The sequence below is a fragment of the Lutra lutra genome, chromosome 13, assembly GCF_902655055.1.
Source record: "Lutra lutra chromosome 13, mLutLut1.2, whole genome shotgun sequence".
Taxonomy (NCBI): Eukaryota; Metazoa; Chordata; class Mammalia; order Carnivora; family Mustelidae; genus Lutra; species Lutra lutra.
The window spans coordinates 64438770-64458783 of record NC_062290.1 but is presented as its reverse complement, the minus strand read 5'-3'; the positions used below and the strand labels follow the sequence as shown (position 1 = coordinate 64458783).

Here is a 20014-nt window from a genome sequence, read left to right as displayed (position 1 = left end):
GAAGGCAGAGGCTTAACCCACTGAGTCACCCCGGTGTCCTATAAATTGCCTTTTTAAAACCACTTTTTGCTGGATCCCAAAGATTTTGGACCTTTGTGTTTTCATTTTCATGTAATTTTTTTTAATGTCTTTTTGATTTCTTGGTTTGACCCATTCATTGTTTAATAGCATCTTATTTAACCTCCATGTATTTGTGCTCTTTTCAGATCTTGTGGTTGATTTCTTGTTTCATAGCATTGTGATCAGAAAAGATGCATGGTATGATTTCAGTTTGTTGAGACTTGTTTTATGGTTTAATATATGATCTGTCCTGGAAAATGTTCTGTGTGTGCTTGAAAAAGGATGTGTATTCTGTTGTTTTAGGATGGAGTGTTCTGAATATCATGTCTGCTAATCCATCTGGTCCAGTGTTTCATTTAAAGCCACTTTTTCCTTACTGATTCTCTGTTTGGATGATCTGTCCATTGTTGTGAATGTGAAATGTTAAAATCCTCTATTGTTACTGTATTACTGTTAATTATTCCTTTTATGTTTGTTATTAACTGTTTTATGTATTTGGGTGCGTGAATATTTAGAACTGTTATGTCCTCTTGTTGGATTGTCCCCTTTAATTATAGTGTCCTTCTTTGTCTCCTGTTATGGTCTTTGTTTTGTTTTGTTTTTTTAAAGATTTTATTTATTTATTTGACACACACAGAGAAATCACAAGTAGGCAGAGAGGCAGGCAAAGAGAGAGGGGAAAGCAGGCTCCCTGCTGAGCAGAGAGCCCGATGCTGGACTCGATCCCAGGATGCCGAGATCATGACCTGAGCCAAAGGCAGAGGCTTAACCCACTGAGCCACCCAGGCACCCTGGTCTTTGTTTTAATATCTGTTTTGTCCAATATGAGTATTACTACCTTGGCTTTCTTTTGGCACTGTTTGCATGATAATTATTTCTCCATCCCCTTACTTTCAAACCGCAGGTGTCTTTAGGTCTGAAATGAGTCTTTCTAAGGCATCATATAGATGGGTCTTTTTTTTTTTTTTTTTTAATCCACTTTGTCACCCTTTGTCTTTTGTTTGGAGCATTTAGTTCATTTACAGTCAAAGTAATTACTGAGAGGTATGTACTTAATTGCCATTTTGTTAACTTGTTTTGTGCTTGTTTGTGGAGATTTTCTCTCATTCTTTCTCTTGCTCTCTTTCACGGTTTGTTGGCTTTCTTAAGTAATATACATGGATTCCTTTCTCTTTATTCTTTGCATATTAGTTATAGATTTTTGATTTATAGTTATCATTAGATTTGTACATAACATCTTCTGCATATGGGAGTCTGTATTAAGTTGTTGGTTGCGTAAGTTTAAACCTGTGCTTTATTCCTCTCCCATGTTTCAGGTATATGTTTCATATAAAATACCCTTTTATTTTATGAATCTGTTGACTGATTTTTTTTTTTTAATTTTTATTTTTTTCAGCATAACAGTATTCATTATTTTTTGCACCACACCCAGTGCTCCATGCAATCCGTGCCCTCTACAATACCCACCACCTGGTGCCCCCAACCTCCCACCCCCCACCCCTTCAAAATTCTCAGATCGTTTTGTTGACTGATTTTTTTTAAATACTTTTTTAATATATTTATTTGACAGAGAAAGAGAGCGTGCGTGTGTGCGCACACAAGCAGGGAGAGTGTCAGACAGAGGGAAAAGGAGAAGCAGGCTCTCCGCTGAGCAGGGATTCCCACGTGGGTTTCCATCCCAGAACCCTGGGATCATGACCTGAACCAAAGGCAGACACTTAACCGACTGAGCCAGCCAGGTGCCTTCCCTTGACTGAGTTTTATAAATATGTTTATTCTTACTGTTTTTGTGGGTTTTGTGTTTGTTTTTTTGTTTATTTATTTATTTTAGGGAGAGTGAGAGTGCTCCTGCAAGAGTTGTGGTGGAGGGGTAGAGGGGCAGAGGGAGAGAAACTCACGCAGACTCCGTGGTGAGCATGGAGTCCTATGCCAGGCTCGATCTCTTGACCCGGAGATCATGACCTGAGCCAAAATCAAGAGTCAAGACACTCAACTGACTGAGCCAACTAGGTGCCCCCTGTGTTTTTTACTTTTTATACTCTCACTTATGGTCTTCCTTTCCATTGAGAGAGTACACTTTAATATTTCTTAAAGGGCTGGCTTACTGATCATGAACTATTTTAGTTTTTGTTTATTTGGGAAACTCTTTATCTCTCCTTCTATTCTGATTGATAACCTTGCTGGATAGAATATTCTTGGCTGCACATTTTTATCTTTGAGTGCATTGAATATATCTTTCCCCACTTCCTTCTGGCCTGCAAAGTTTCTGCTGAAAATTTCACTAATAGCCTTATAGGATTTCCCTTGTATGTAACTGGTTTTTTTTTTTCCTTTTGCTGCTTTTAAAATTTTGTCCTTGTTGCTATTTTTTGCCATCGTAATTACTATGTGTTTTGTTTGGTTGACCATTGGTTGAATTTGGAGTGGGGGGCAGGAAGGTGGGAAATGGGGGCAGGATCTCTGTGTATCCTGGATCTGGATCTCTGTTTCCTTCCCCACATTAGGGATGTTTTCAGTCATTATTTCTTCAAATAAATTTTCTCCCTTTTCTCTTTCTTCTGAGATCCATATAATGCAGATGTTGTTATACTTGGTGGAGTCATTGAGTTCCCTAAGACTTTTCTCAGTTTGCATAATTTCTTTTCTTTTGCTCAGCTTGTTACTTCTATTATCCTGCCTTCCAGGTTGTTAATTCATTCCTCTGCTTCATTTAGCCAGCTATTTCTTCCATCAAGAGTATTTTAAATTTCATTTACTATGTTCTTGATCTCTGATTGGTTCTGTTTTATCTCTGTATTAACGGTCTGTGTGATGTCCTCCACTCTTTTCCCCAGTTTAATATTTTCATGATTGTTATTTTAAATTCTCTATCAGGCATATTACTTATACTTGTTTCACTTTGGTCTTTTGCTGTGGTTTGCCTTACGAAGAAGCGGTGCTGTAGTGCCCTGCAGTGCAGTGTTCCTTATTTCCCAGGGCCTGGCGCTTCAGAGTGTTTCCTATGTGTATTGCATGTGCTTTCTGGTTTAGTCTTGGCCTCTTTCTTTCATTGCATTTACATAGTCTCTCTTGGCATATTTCGTGCAGTATTTCATCTCCGGTAGGGGTGGGGCACACTTTAACACATTTTAACAAGGTGTGTGGGGGTCTGCTTGTCAGAAGTGAGGTCCTCCTGAGTGTCAGGTAGTGTGGCATTGTCAGGGTTTGTGCTAAGGTTGGGGCCTGCAGTGCTGGGACTCAGGCCAGTGTAATTGGGAAGGGCATATCTGCTGATGTTTGAGGTGAGGTGTGGTGGAGAGGGTTGAATGTGAAGCAAGTTAGGAGTGTTGTCCGTGTTGGTTCCTGCAGGTGGCCATTGTTTTTGCTGGGGGCTGGGGAGGGAAATGGTGTCTGCTATGTCCTTTGTTCTTGGGAGTCTCCCTGTGGTCTCTGCCTCTCTGGACTATGCTTTGAGATGAGCAAATCATTCTTCCTCCTGTCTGCCCCTGGAGTTTTCCACTTGCTGGTTCTGCACTGTATTTGCAGGTGTATTTGTCTTGTTATCTCTTCTATCGCAGAACTCTTGTTTTCTAACGCCTTCTGGGCTCTCAAAGAGCCAAGTCCACCAATTTTTAAAATTCCAGGCTTTAAGTCCTGCTGGTTTTAAGAACTCAGAAAATTTAGCCCCTCTCACTTTCAAAGGTAAATATTCTGGAGATTCATTCTCCCTGTTTGTGGACTTCTCAGTGTGAAAGTCTGTTTTCTGCCCTTCTCCACACCACTAGCTCTCTCTCCATTGTGTCAAATGGCCATGGTTCATTTTGCTTCCAGACCATGTCTTCGCCCTTCCAGTTTTCTATAATATGGCCTCTTTGTTGGCTTTGGTTGTGGAATTTGTTCTGCTAGTCTTTGGGTGGTTTCCCGGGTAATTTAAACTGATATGGGTGTTACCTAGTTGTATGCATGGAAGAGGTGAGCTTATTGTCCTCCTATTCTGTTGTCTTCCCAGCTGACTTTGCAGTTGTGGAATTTTTAGCAAAAATAGATTGGCAATATAACTAGCTTATTCTTCAGAAGATTTCCCTAGGATTCATTTTTAGGGCCTTCGGACTGCTCTTTTATTTCCATAAGATGCTGCGTTGAATACTTGGTAGATAACTTGTGGAGGGCAACGTAAGTTAAAGTTAGGAGAGACAACATTGTAATCCCAGTTAATTTTTGACCTGATGTCTAAATTTTTCATCTTCAATTAAAATACAGGGTTACAAAGGATATTACTGATTTTTATTGTGGTAAAATACACATAACATGAAATTTGACCTTTTTAATCATTTAAAGTATATGGTTCAGTAGTGTTAAGTATATTTACATTGTTATGCAGCCATCACCACCGTCCATTTCCAGAATTTTTTTCATCTTCCTAAACTAGAAGTCTGTACCCATGAAACAATAACTCACCATGGTCCCCTATCACCAGCTTCTGGGATCCACTGTTCTACTTTTTGTCTCTGTTAATTTGACTCTTCTAGGTACCTCACATAAGAAGAACCAGAAAATATTTTCCTTTTGTGTCTGGCTTAATTTCATTTAGAAAAATGTTTTCAAGGTTCATCCGTATTGTAGCATGTACCAGCACTTTTCCCCCTTTTTTAGAAATAGATTTTATTTTTTTAGAGCAGTTTTAGTTACATAGTGAAGTTGAGCAGAAAGTACAGAATTGTCATATACTCCTGCTCCCAGAAATACATAGCTTTCCTCACTGTCAGCATCCTGCACCAGAATTAAACATTTGTTACAATCTATGAACCTACATTGACACATCATTTTCATCCCAAATCCATAGTTTACCTTAGGGTTCACTGTTGGTATTACACATTCTATGAATTTTGACAAATATATGATGACATTTATCCACCATTATAGTATCCTATAGGTTAGTTTCACTGTCCTAAAAATCCTCTGTTCTCTGCCTATCATCCTTCCATTCCCCATGTTTTTTTCATGACTTGAGAGTTCTTTTTTAAAGTGCTTAATTATTTCTTGTATGGATTGTCACAGTTCATGTATCCATTAAGCTACTTACTAATGGACGTCTTGGTTGCTTCCAAGTTTTCCTTCCTTATTAAGCCTAAATAATACTCCATTGTATGTATATACCCATATTTTGTTTATATATTCATCTTGTCAATGGATGTTTGGGTGGTTTCTACCTTTTGGTTACTGCAAATAATGCTGTTGTGAACATTGGTCTGCAAATGTCCGTTTGAGTCCCTGCTTTCAATTCTTTGTTTATATTAAAGGCTATAATTTTGTCATTGGAAATATTGGCATTTAAAAAAAGGCAGTGTAGTCCTCTTTAAGAAAACTTTTTTTTTTAAAAAAAGGATCTTACTTGAGAGATAATGTGAGAGATCAGAAGGGGTGGGTGGGGGAGAGGGAGAAGCTGGCTTCCTCCTGAGCAGGGAGCCCATTGAGGGGCTCTGTCCCAGGACCCGGAGATCATGACTTGAGATGAAGCAGATGCTTAACTCACTGAACCACCCAGGCACCCCTCTTTCTTTCTTTATTTGAAGATTTTTATTTATTTTAAAGAGAGAGTGCGAGCAGAGGGAGGGGCATAGGGTGTTTGGAGAGAGAGACTCTCAAGCGGATTCCACACTGAGCGTAGAGCCCAGTGTGGGGCTTGATTTCTGAGATCATGACCCAAATCAAAATCAAGAGTTGGATACTTAACCGACTGAGGCACCCAGGCGCCCCTAAGAAAACTTTTTTTGTGCTCAAAATGTATTAATCTATGTGGTGATTATTCCAACAAGGTAACTCTAATATGTACTGGGAACAAATACTGTAACCAAAATAACATGATTCCATTCCTTGGTGGGTTACATATAGAGATTTCACCAGGTGGAGTTGCCACACAACAGAACCTATTTACTGCAAGTAAGGAGATCATGGGGGAATAATTTCCAACGCCTTGACTCCCTGAGTATGGGTGAGTGGGTTCTTTTTATTTAGGGTTTAGGATGAATATCAGAAAGGGGAGCTTTGTAATCACATGTAAAGGCAGGCACAAGTTTGTGCAGACATACTTAGGAGACATGCCTGTACATGCATGCTGTGTGTGAACCTTGTGCCCCTTCTGGGGTGGAGACATCAACATAACTGTCGACAGGTGAAAGGGCTTCTGGTAAGCTCTTAGGGTATAAATTGGATGGGGTCTTGAGTTCCTTATCTTGGGTAAGGAGTGCAGGGCCTTGTTTACTTTTGAAACAGCACTGGGAATTTCACCACTGATTTGTTTGTTATGATTAGCCTATTTACTGGCCTGTTAGAGACTGTTAGTTTTTTTATTCCTTTAGTTCCCTTAAAATCCTTAACTACTGAGGTTTTTGTATTTCTTTGTAATTCTTCTACCTCCTAGGATGTGTTGTAAGAGGTGTGCTTAGGCCAGTAGAGCCAGTTGGGGGTATTGATCAGGGAAAATAGGAAAAGAGCTGGGGACTTAAAATGACTTCTCTTGTGTCATGGAAGCTGTGTCTTGTCTTTCTTCTCTTGGGGGCCCCAGATTTCTCTGTTTGCAATACAGCTAAGTCTTGCCTTTGGCCTACAAATCACCTTGTGAGAGAAGTTCACTGCTGACTGCAGTAGTCTCCTAGTTGGTAAGATTTGGAAAATTAATTTTCTGAGAGGTAATGGAAAACTTTGATTTGGCAGGTCGAGGTTGATTAAGTGCTGGTTGGGTTGTTGGGAATTTATTGCAAAATGTATTAGGAAAGATTGGTCTGCTTATGGTAGTGACAGGTTTCTTTCAGAAATTGTATTTATCTTTAAAAAGTGACTATATTAAAAAAACATAGTAAATATTCAGACAGTATGTGAATGATTAGATTTTGAAAAAAGTTACTAGCAAATAGATTTCTTGGTGGGAAAATAAGCACAGAATAGGGCCCACAGAAAGAGTACAGCAGGAATTGAGTAAGGAGGCAGAATTCAAAAGGAGATTGACTTACAGTCATCTATAGAAGAAATTTGAGTTTCCTATAGTTAAATTAAATAGAAATGTTTGTTAAGGCCAAAAGAAAAGATGATCTGGAAAGTTAAAAAGTTTATTTGGTAAAAAGAAGTTTGTTGGATGTATTGTATATAGAAAATTTTCCTAACTGGTTTAAATAAGGATGCCACTGAAAAGCCAGAATCTGACTTTTTTTTTTTTCTGTTTCTTTTTTCTTTTCTTTTTCAGAATCTGAAATTCTTAGGGGTGGGTATTACTTTGGGAGAGCCTTAAAATAAAGGAGCACAGAACAAATTAGGTTGGGGATGGGGGAGGGACGTTACTAGGATATCCTGTAAACAGTAGATGATTGTTGCTATATTGTGAGACAGTTTGTTATAGTTAGCTGGCTTACTCTTAAGTCATTTATCTAAGACAGTGGTTCTCAAAGGGTGGCCTGTGACCTCTGGGTCTATAAAGTCAGAACTGTTTTCACAATTATATTAAGACATTATTTGCCTTTTTGATTTTTCTGACATTTGCACTGATGGCACAAAAGCAGTGGTGTGTAAAATTGCCAGTATCTTAGCATAAACTAAGGCAGTGGCATCAAACTGTACTAGTAAAACATTGTATTGTTCATCACTGTGCACTCACAGTCTAAAAGAACAAGCCAGAGCCAGTTTCGCTTAAAAGGTCCTTAATGAAGCAGTAAAAATTACTTAATTTTATTAAGTCAAGACCCTTGAGAACACATTTTTTTCCCCCTTATATTCAGTGTGATGAAATGGGGGTACTGGGGTAAAATAATTTGGCTGCATACACAGGATGATGGTTATCTCAAGAAACACATTTTTGTGATTATTCTACTTCTGAGTACTTTCCTGTGACAGACACAATTTTAACTTGAAAGAATGACAAACTACAGGTTTTCAGAGTTGGGTATTTGGCAATTATTTTCTCAAAATGAACAAAGAGCCTACCAATTCCAAGAAAACAGCTGACAGTATTTGTGCCAATGATAAAATTTGAGCTCTCCATCAAAAATTAGTTTTTTGCAGAACTTGTATGCATCACCTGAGTTTTATTTATGTATTTCCAGTTTTGTTTGTTTGTTTTTTTTTTTTTTCTCTCATTTTTCCTGTATCTGTTTCCATCCATTTGGGGTCATTTAGAATCTGCTGGAAGTTGTTTTTTGTTTTGTCTAAAAATACTTTTCCTTCATTTCTAAAGAGTGTTTTAGCAGAGTGTAGTACTCTAGGTTTGGCTCTTTTCTTCTTTGAGCACACTGACAATAACACTTCACTGTCTGCTGATTTTCATTGCTGTATTAAGAAGTCAGCTATGAGTCTAATTGTATTACTTTACAAAATTCCTGTTCCCACTTCCCATGATTTTTCTTTTATTTTCTTTAGTTTCACAATGGTGTATCCAGGTGGGTTGTTTTTTTTTTTTTTTAAATTTCCTTGGATGTCAGTGAATTTCTTAAATCTGAGATCTTAAATCTGGAATGAAAGGTCTTTAAACAGATCTGATAAATTCTGATTATCTTTTAAAAAGTTACTATAGTCCTATTTCTAAAAGTAATTAAACATATGCTAGACCTATTTACTGAATCTTCTACCTATTTTTCTTTACCTTATATCTGCCAGCTTTTAATTACTCAGTTTTGTTAATCTGAGCTCAGATACAAATCCACTGAATTTGTTTTTCATTTGTAGAATTTCTGTCCTTTGCTCCCTGCACCATTTGTTGAAAAGACCATCCTTTCTCCATTGAGTTGGTTTTGCTCTTTTGTCAGAGATTTGTTGATTAGATTTTGTGGGTCTTTTCGGAGGTCTTTGTTCCATTAACCTATATGTGCCTATTCTTTTACCAATTCCATGCTGTTTGCATTACTGTGGTTGCATATAACTCTTGAAACTGGATAGAATTTGTCCTCCAGCTTTGTTCTGCCTTAGTCATGTGTTGGCTGTTAGGTCTTTTGCCTTCCCATATAAACTTCAGAATCAGTTTATTATAACTGCAGATAGCATGCTGGGATTTTATTTGAATTGTGTTGAATATGTAGAGTTAAGTTGGGAGGAATTGTTATTCAAATCACTGGTATAGAGCAAAATTGAAATGAAGTTTTATCTAAGAGCTGTTGTATTTCACTTTTACCCTGGATGATATATGAAAGTCCCCATGTTTGGCAGGGCCCTGGGTTCTGATTTTTCCCTGTGAGCTGCTAAAAGGTTACATCAGTTTTTGCACCTTTTTCTTTGGAGTTGTCGGTTGCCCTAAGGACAAAGCCTTGAATGCTAGTATCTTGCCTTTTTTTTTTTTTTTTTTTGGTAGAGTTTGGGACCCAGTAAATGTTCATTATCTTCTTAGCTCTTGAGTACTTTTAAGGTTTTTTTTTGTTTTTTTTTAAAGATTTTATTTATTTGTCAGAGAGAGAGGGAGAGAGAGCGAGCACAGGCGGACAGAATGGCAGGCAGAGGCAGAGGGAGAAGCAGGCTCCCCACCAAGCAAGGAGCCCGATGTGGGACTCGATCGCAGGACGCTGGGATCATGACCTGAGCCGAAGGCAGCTGCTTAAACCAACTGAGCCACCCAGGCGTCCCTACTTTTAAGGTTTTTAAAAAACAATTTATCTAGTTTTAAAGTTGTTTTCAGGAAGGGGATTATTAGTTCTAATTACCTACATTATCATTACTGAAAACTGGATTATCCCCATTGCTCTGCCTCCCTCGTAGAATTGATGGTTGGCATATTTAGTCTGTAAAAATTTGTAGTAATTATGGGAGGAGTAGAATGAATTCTCCAGGTTTACAGTGTCCATTGAGAACTTCGAGACAGTAATAGATTATGCTGCTTGAGATAAACTTAGGGTAGATCTTGGTAAGCTCTACTTCTGAAGAAATGTGGCAATTAAGTTTTTATGTGGTCTAGTTAATGTTAAAATGTGCTTGGTTTTGGGTGCTGGAAGTTTGGAAAAAAAAAACCTTGTAGTAATTTGGATTTGTGGTGTGTAGACTACTAGTTACCTGTCCCATTCTGTTTTTCCTTTCTTAAATTCCAGTGTTTAGCTAGGATTAAGACTACACAAAATAAAAACTGGATTTCCTGCTTTTGCAGCTAGGAGTGGTCATGTTTTAAATAAATGGCTTGGACTTCTCCCTCTGGTGTCAGACTTATACTTTGAGTTGTCTGTTGGCTATCTCTGTCTGGAATTATACCAGAGACACTACAAGCTCCACATATCAACAGTAATTATTTCTGGATCTCTGCCCTTCATTAATCCATTTACCAGTACTAGAACTTCTGATTCCTCCAGTTTCCACCATCCCCAAATTTGTATACATGTATACACTTAAACTTCAAATCCAGCTGATTTTTCCTCTTCCTAAATGTCCCGCCTACTCCCAGTCCATACCAACATTGACCCTGGTTTTTGAGCTTGTTGTCTCTTGCCTAGATTGCTGTAATAGCCAACTAACTGCTTCTTTGTTTTTGTTTGTTTGTTTTTTAAAGATTTTATTTATTCATTTGAGAGAGCATGAGGGGAGAGGTAGAGGGAGAAGCAGACCCTGCTCAGCAGGGAGCCTGACCTGGGGCTTAGTCCCAGGACTTGGAGATCATGACCTGAACAGAAGGCAGACACTTAACCATCTGAGCCACCCAGGCACTCCTGCTTCTTTTTTCTATTCTTATAAGTCCCATTTTTCCTTTTCTATCCTTATGAATCACCCATCAGTAAGTTTTCAACCATGTTACTCATGTGGTTGCAGAATTAATTTTAGTGCCCTTAGCCTCCCTGACTCTTTGTAATCTGGTTCCATTTTACCTTTCCAGGCTCATCTGTCATTCCTAACTCTATATTTGATGCTCTGATAGCAGCTGATTTCTTTTATTTCCCTTCCCATGTATTCTTGGTTCTTCACTACTGTTCCCTTGCTCATTCTTTTTTTTTTTTTTTTTTAAGGTTTTATTTATTTATTTGACAGAGAGAGATCACAAGAAGTAGACAGAGAGGCAGGCAGAGAGAGAGAGAGAGAGAGGGAAGCAGGCTCCCCGCTGAGCAGAGAGCCCGATGCGGGCCTCGATCCCAGGACCCTGAGATCATGACCTGAGCCGAAGGCAGTGGCCCAACCCACTGAGCCACCCAGGGCGCCCAACCCTTGCTCATTCTTGATCTAGGATTAACCTTTACCTTTAAATTGGTTAATGAGATTTTTTTATTTAATTACTTTACATTTTTGAAACCCCGAAATAATAGGCTCTGCTGTTGAATATGCCGTAGTCTGAAAATTATTTATATTCTAAGTTGCAATTTCTGTTTTTATTGAAAGTATTTGAGATTTTTTTTTTTTTTTGAAATTTCTTTGAAGGCTTGAAAGAAATGTTTATTTGGTTAGAAAAAAACAATTTTAATATGTGTATCATGTAAGTTGTTTAAGAACAGTGCTTATCTGGATCAGTCTCCTTATGTCCCACATACAGAAATTGTGGCCAGGAGAAATTAGTGATTATGTGGTGAGGTAGAAGCAGAGTCAAGATCTACTGTGACCTATATCCAAATATCAATACCTGCTTTAAAAAGATCTTCAAGCATGTTGAGGTTCTCAAGTCTTCAATTACGTTCAGGATTACCAGCATTGTTATAAGGGCCTTTAATTTTTGTGTGAAGAGGAACTTGGGTAATGACTAAGCAGTATACAGTGTAATTCATGTTTCTTAACAACCTTAAGGAATGGTTTATTTATAAAACAGTGACCTAAACCTTGCCTCTATACCTGTCTTCTTGGCAATTTATTATTTAGAAGGAAATATTTTGACCCATTGCTTAAGTATTCTAAGTAAAGCAGGCATGGTAGATATAACACTTTATAGATGTATATATCTTTGTTTGTTTTTAGCATCAAGCATTGCACGATTCTCTCCAATAATGTAGATCATCTATTACTGAATTTAACACTGTCTGATATCATGGTCTCCCTGGCAAATGCCTCAACTTTACAGAAGGATTCCAATTGGATAGAAATGATAAGGAAATTTGTGACAGAGACCCTTGAAGATGGCTTTAGGCTAAATAGTAAGCAGCTGAACAGATTGCTTGGGGTATCATGGAGGTTAATGCAGATACAACCTAACAGAGGTAGGTGTTAATGCTTTGTCTTTCTTAAGAGAGGAGCTCCTTTTTTTTTTTTTTTTTAAAGATTTCACTTATTTGTCAGAGAGGGAGACATGGTAAGAGAGGGAATACAGGCAGGGGGAGTGGGAGACAGAGAAGCAGGCCTCCCACTAAGCAGGGAGCCCAATGTGGGGCTTGATCCAGGATCCTGAGATCATGACCGAGCCAAAGGCAGACACCTAACAATTGAGCCACCTATGTGCTCCATAGAGGAGCTCTTATGCATGCTGTTAGGGTCTAGCTTTGAACTAATGACTTCCAGACATTCCAGGTAGTCAGATTAATTACATTCAGGCCATAAAATGTAGCTTATAGAATTATAAAGGACTGTCTACTTGAACCCTGAAGTTTTTTGTGGCTCAGAGAAATCTCCTCAGTGAGGTAGGTCCACTCTGAAGCAATATGGTAAGATTTCTAGTAGATTATAGACTTGAGTAAAAGAAGATAGGTTTATTAAGAGGAAATGCCATTGAGTCTAATGATGAAAAGAATACCTTTTTCTGGTCTAGTTTGATTAGAAATTGAGTACTTTTCCCCTTTTAATCTGTATAGAATGAATCCTCTAATCCTTCTTCTACCCTGAAGTTATGTCACATTAAGTTCTTTTTTAGTGTGGACTTACTAAGTGTCTTCATTCAAAAACAAAGCTTTCCTTTTTGGTTCCCATCTTACTCATCTTTCTGATATCCTGGTTGTTGTCATCACTACATAGGTTTGTTGTCCCTCAGGAAAAATTATACTGTAATCTCTGGTTGGTTTGACTTTATAGTAAAAAGTGTACAGGACTTTAGTGGTAGTTAACAGTTTGTGACTAAGATCTGCTTTGTCATAGGAGCAAAGTAAAGTGCTTCTGTGCTTTTAGAGGAATTAGAGCTGGTGAAGAAACATTGTGCTTCATATGCAATTGTTTTTGTTTTTAGAGGCTACAGAGTCTCTCATCAAGGCAGTTTATACATTATATCAGCAGAGGGCCTTCTCCTTCCAGTTTCGGACTTTGTTACTGAAGTTTTCAGTAAAATTTATCAAAAAGAAGAACTGAGATCTTACAGGCTCAGTAAGTTTCATTTAATTTGCATTTCTTTTTTTTTTTTTTTTAAAGTCTATTTAAATAAGAACAATAGGGTGATAAAATCTTTGGAGGAGTTCACTTTTATCTCATTTGGTTGTAATAAGAAAAGGTATAAACTTATATAAAAAAGCATATATAATAGGGCCAATAATCTTTATGTGTATAACCACGCAAATAAAAGCTCTTTGAGTTTGTATTTCCACTTGTCCACTTACAGCTTAAGGACAATTGGAATAACCTATAGCACCTCAGCCTTGCCTTTAGCTTTCTGTAAAATTTGGAAATTGAACCATTAGTGTTTAATTACATGTTGGGTTATATGGTACAAGAATGAGGACAGTAGAAGATAAGAATATGTTTCTGGCTGAGTTTGGTGCTATCAAGTGAGATGGACAACACAAAAAACTAAGGAACTAATTTTTTTTTTAAGATTTTATTTATTTATTGACAGACAGAGATCACAAGTAGAGAGGCAGGCAGAGAGAGAGAGGGAAGCAGGCTCCCTGCTGAGCAGAGAGCCCGATGTGGGACTCGATCCAGGACCCTGAGATCATGACCTGAGCCGAAGGCAGCGGCTTAACCCACTGAGCCACCCAGGTGCCCAGGAACTAATTTTTTGATGTGAGTTTGAGATATAATTTCAGATAGTAAGATATGTTTAGGCAGAAGATGAGGGTTGGGCTACCTCAGCATACATAGGTAGTTTGTTGAAACATATTTGAGTCTTTAGTACAAACCAGGTGCTTTTCAATAATTTATCTAAATCTCATACTCCTGCTATGAGGTGTAGGTATTGTTACTTTTGTTTTATAGGAGGAAACTGAAGCTTGGGTAAGCAAGTTGGTGAGTGTCCATAGAATTAGGGAAAAGAGCTCAGACTTAAGTTCAGATCTGTGTGACAACAAAAGGTCATGCTTAAATCATTAAACTTTTGCGGTGCAGCAAAAGTGATTGCTGTTACCCTGAGTAAAGAGACATTGGAGCTTTACCAAGTACAAGTGTAGTTGGCCCTTGAACATTGTGGGGTTAGGGTCCCTGATACATTCCCCCATGCCCCTCCACCCCCTGACACAAAAAATCTGTGTGTAACTTTTGATTCCCTCAAAACTTAACTACTAATAGCCTACGGTTGACTAGAAGCCTTTCCAATACAGTTGATAAACACATATTTTATGTTACATAGATTCTTTTTTTTTTTTTAAAGATTTATTTATTTATTTGACAGAGAGAGATCACAAGCAGGCAGAGAGGCAGGCAGAGAGAGAGAGGAGGAAGCAGGCTCCCTGCTGAGCAGAGAGCCCCGATGCGGGGCTCTATCCAGGACCCTGAGATCATGAACCGAGCTGAAGGCAGTGGCCTAACCCACTGAGCCATGCAGGCACCCCTGTTACATATATTCTTATAGTTGCATCTAACTTCTAAGAAGAATACTGTATTTTTGGATTTCTAGACTATGCACTTTGTGAAGCTTTCAAATTGTTGCAGTTCTCCAAAAAATTTTCCAGTATATTTATTGAAAAACAAACAAACAACTGATTATAAGTGGGCCCACGCAGTTTCAAAATCCATGTTGTTCAAGGGTCACCTGTGTACTGAAGAACTAAAATAAGAGGTTCAAAGCCTTTAGTTTCTGGGAGCATCGTTTATTGGACTGCAGCATTGTGTTAATACAGTATAATAGCTAACAGATAAATAGTACAAAGAGTAGTAGTGTCTGTGTTTTTTAAGATAAATGTACAATTTAGATAGTGCTCCAGATTACATGATGCTTTTAAATTTAGTGTGTAAAACCCTGGAAAATGCTGTAGCTGAATAAATGAGTTGCCATTCTTATAGGCTCTCAAAGTTTAAATGAGTACATTGGTAGTTCTTGGTAGATGATTTGTTACTTTGTGGTATCTATTCAGTTAAATTTTTTTAAGTTTAAACTTACTTCCCTTGTGTTTGGCAGTTACACTTTATTTTGTTCTTATTTGGGGTTTATTAGATACCGTAGTAAGGTGTTATCTCGCTGGCTGGCTGGCTTACCACTGCAGCTTGCTCACCTTGGTTCCCGAAATCCTGAGCTCTCAACACAGCTTATTGATATTATCCATACTGCGGCAGCACGAGCAAATAAAGAATTACTAAAAAGTTTACAAGCTTCTGCTCTGCGAATCTATGGTAAGAGTTTAACTGTGTGGGTAGCCATTGATCTACTCCTCATTCAGGAAATTTCTAAGGAGAACACTTTAGGTTTGCCTTTCCTTTTTTTTTTTTTTTTTTTTTTAAAGATTTTATTTATTTATTTGACAGAGAGAGATCACAAGTAGACGGAGAGGCAGGCAGAGAGAGAGAGAGAGAGGGAAGCAGGCTCCCCGCTGAGCAGAGAGCCCGATGCGGGCCTCGATCCCAGGACCCTGAGATCATGACCCGAGCCGAAGGCAGCAGCTTAACCCACTGAGCCACCCAGGCGCCCGCCTTTCCTTTATTATAAATTGGTTATACCATGGTTAAATTGCCAAAACAAATGAAATTTCAAATAATAAACTCATTTTCAATAACAAGTATTTTATTAGGGTAGTTTTAGAAGGTTTTAGTGGTTGTAGATGATTCTTGGATTCTTAAACTATCTTTTCAGCTGCTTGCTGTTCTTAAATTCAGAACTGATGAGGAATTTTTAAAAAAATCCTTTGAAGCTTTGGCAGCAGATTAATCATAATGGATATCTTGTATGACTTCCACATTTATTTTTTTATTCATCTCTGAAACTATTTCACATTTTAAGCAAAAATACCAATAAAATCATACCAGGATATATACGTATATATTTTATATTATTGAGATGTAGTTCACATGCCATAAAATTTGCTGTTTTTCAATGTACATTTCATTGTTTTTTTGTTTTTTTGTTTGTTTGTTTTTAAAATTTTTATTATTTATTTGACAGCAAGAGAGGGGAGTTGGAGAGGGAACCAGGCACCCTGTTGAGCAGGGTACCAGATATGGGGCTTGATCCCAGGAATCTGGGATCATGACCGGAGTTGGAGGCTTAATGCTTGTAGTATCTTTTGCTTTAAATTGGGTTGATATTGTAACTGTCACTGTTGAGCAAAAGTACCTGTTTTTGTTTTTTTTTTTTTTTTTAAAGATTTTATTTATTTATTTGACAGACAGAGATCACAAGTAGGCAGAGAGGCAGGCAGAAGAGAGAGGAAGGGAAGCAGGCTCCCTGCCGAGCAGAGAGCCCGATGCGGGGCTCGATCCCAGGACCCTGGGATCAGGACCTGAGCCGAAGGCAGCGGCTTAACCCACTGAGCCACCCAGGCACCCCAAAAGTACCTGTTTTTTTACTGTTTAATCCCTTTTTCCCCCATCAAACTTCTTATTTCAAACGTGACACTCAGGTATTATGGAATTATTATAGTTAATGGTTTTACTTAAGGAAAATAGTTTAAGTTGAACATGAACTTTATGATAAAACTTTTTATGTAGTTGATATATTGGAATTCAGTTTAACACAGTTATCAGTCTCTATTGATTTAATCTCTGTAAACTTTTATATCTTTATAAATTCATCTTTTATGAATTTAATATGTGTACCTACCCCACCAGATCCACAAGAAGGCACTGTGGTGGTTCTCCCAGCAGAGTCTCAGCAGCGTTTGGTCCAGCTTGTATATGTTCTACCCAGTCTGCCTGCTGATTTACTTTCTCGATTAAGTCGTTGCTGTATTATGGGAAGACTCAGTTCAAGCTTGGCTGCCATGCTTATTGGGATACTGCACATGAGGTAGCGTCCTCAAGTGAGATATGTTTGAAGTGTATAGTCCTTTTTCCCCATGTGTTTTACTGGCAATGTGTAAACTACAGAACACTTTTAAAGTTACATACTGATACTAACTTCATTTGCTCTTAATGCAACAATTAAAACTTGTTATTATTGCTAGAGTAAGCTCACTAAAGTAAGACTGAAGTTTTTAGTGATTTGTATAGGATAGAAATGGTGTGTAATCATATGTATAGATTTATACAGATTAGAAATTATCAAAAGCATGAAGTAAGGGTTCAGCGGCAGGTGAGTACTGTGCTTAAATCCTTCGGTGTTTGTGGAATTGTGATACAGGCCTTTCAGGGACCTACAAATTTAATGTAGCTGGTGAAATAACATACGTTTGTGGACTCAGACAAGGAATCACTTGAAATCATATTTACACATTGTTGTGCAACTAGCACCACTGTCCATCTCCAGAACGATTTATCATTACAAACTGAAACTCTGCATGCATTAAACAATGATAACTCCTCATTCCCCCTGTCCTCACCCCTTTAGTAACCACTATTCTATCTTCATGCTTTTGATTATTCTAGGTACCTCATATAAGTGGAATTACACAATATTTGTCCTTTTGTGTCTTGTGTATTTCATTCATCATAACTCTTCAAGGTTCGTCCATGTGTATCATGTATCAGAATTTCCTTTAAAGCTGACTTAATGTTCCATTAAATGGTATATACTACATTTTGTCCATCTGTTGATGGACATTTGGTTTTGTCCATCTTTTGGCTATTGTGAATATGCTGCTTTGAACATTGATGTACAAATATCTGTTCGAGTCCTTGCTTTTAATTCTTTTGGCTATGTACCCAGAAGTGGATTTGCTGGATCACATGGTAATTCTCTTAATTTTTGAGGAATTGCTCTGTGGTATTCCACAGTGACTGTATCATTTTACTCTTAAAATTTTTTTTTAAATTTTATTATTAGAGTGAGCACAGAGCAGGGGGAGGGGTAGAGGGAGAGGTAGAAGCAGACTCCCCACTGAGCAGGGAGCCTGATAGGGGTTCTCCATTTCAGGACCCTGGATCATGATGTGAGAGGAAGGCAGATGCTTAACTGATGGAGCCACCCAGGCACCTCTACTCTTAATGTTTTATAACCAATTAATAGTGTTTCATATTGCAGATGTTCAAAGTATCCTTAAACACTTATGTTTGTATTTTAGACATAATATTTTTATTTTTTTATTTTAAAAATATTTTAAAAAATTTTAAAGATATTTATCAGAGAGAGAGCACAAAGCAGGGGGGTGACAGGCAGAGGGAGAATCAGGCTCCCAGCTGAGCAGTGAGCCCCATGTGGGACTCTATCCCAGGACCCTGGGATAATGACCTGGGCCAAAGGCAGACACTTAATCGAGTGAGCCCCCAAGCATCCCTAAAGATTTTATTTATTCATGAGAGAGAGAGAGAGCAAAGAGAGAGCACAAGCAGGGGGAGGGGCAGAGAAAGAGGGGGAAGCAGGGAGCCCAGTCTGGGGGCTCAGTCCCAGGATCCTAAGATCATGACCTGAGCCGAAGACAACCAACTGAACCGCCCAGGCACCCTAGGCATAATATTTTCAGTAATATTATTACTGATATGGTTCATGGACAGTCTAGTACGGTTTTAGGCGGAAATTGAAATCTAGGCTATACCTAAACAGTTTAGATCTTGTGGTTTCCTGTACATACAGATCCCCTAGCCCAGTTAAGTAGGAGTGGCTCACTTTATTAATAGAATTTCTTTACCGTCTTTGACATTCTCTTCTTACCATTATGGACATATGTTGGAATCTAGTTACCGAAAGTGTGATTCATAACTGATGATAACCTTTCCTTTTAGCAAAAGAGAGCTGTCTGCAACATGTCTGTATGTGAAAATTCAGTGTTATATTTCTGTGTGCACATGCAGTAGAGAGCTTGGTCTTATTTTTAAGTATTTTAAAGCATTTATTAGTTTTCTTTCTTGGGGGAACACAATGCAGCTCCTTGTCTAGTAAGCAATTATTAATATTTGTTTGGCCTTTTATTTATTTATTTTTATTTTTTTTTTAAAGATTTTATTTATTTATTTATTTGACAGATCACAAGCAGGCAGAGAGGCAGGCAGAGAGAGGAGGAAGCAGGCTTCCTGCTGAGCAGAGAGCCCGATGCGGGGCTCGATCCCAGGACTCTGAGATCACGACCTGAGCCGAAGGCAGCGGCTTAACCCACTGAGCCACCCAGGCGCCCCTTGTTGGCCTTTAAAAAATTAAATGTTCTTTTTTTTGTTTCTGAGATGGATTTGTGTTAATTAACTTCCAGTAGAGGGCACTCTGTTTCTTTGATATAACTTGTGAAGAATCTGTTTTAAAATTGATTTTAAATAACCTTTTGAACACTTGTTGAAACTAATTCTCCTTGAAAGCTCTATTTATGTCTTTATCAACATCAGTTATGATTCACTTTGCTTAACAATTTTTGCCAAGGATATTTTCAAATTTTTACTTTTTTCTTGTGGAGATTTGTGGTAACTGTTGAGAAAATAATTCACAAATAATAGCAGGGGTTATAATCATTAACAGCAGATTGTTACTGTAGCCAGAAGTCCAACAAGTTAAATTTGCTTTTTAGTGAAGTCTATTAGGTAGACTTACCTGTCTGTATAGTGTATTGTTTCCATTCAAACTAATCTCTCTTTTAAAAAATAACACAAAATTAGTACTTCTCAACCTTCTTGGGCCAGTGACATTATCATTGTATCAATTCCTAGATTCAGAATTTAACGATGTTTCCTTCAGACATACCTGGGTTATTTCTTTTCTGGTTTTTCTCTTCAAAATATCCCTTCCTCTCCTTGACTGTGACTGTAAACTAGCCAGCTGTTTTTTATAATCTTCTAATATATAATATCCCATCTATTTTGCACACTGTTCCCAGGTAATTTTCCTGAAATA

At 38.0% G+C, this 20014-nt stretch overlaps 1 protein-coding gene across 1 annotated transcript in view; it reads left to right on the top strand.

The window, feature by feature from the left end:
* The window catches only part of TEX10 (testis expressed 10), a 63726-nt gene that overhangs the window by 18258 nt on the left and 25454 nt on the right, over positions 1–20014 (top strand). The window contains 5 exon segments of the mRNA XM_047699052.1: positions 11935–12173; positions 13130–13213; positions 13216–13267; positions 15266–15441; positions 16873–17050. Of these exon segments, the coding sequence (XP_047555008.1) occupies positions 11935–12173; positions 13130–13213; positions 13216–13267; positions 15266–15441; positions 16873–17050 (729 nt within the window).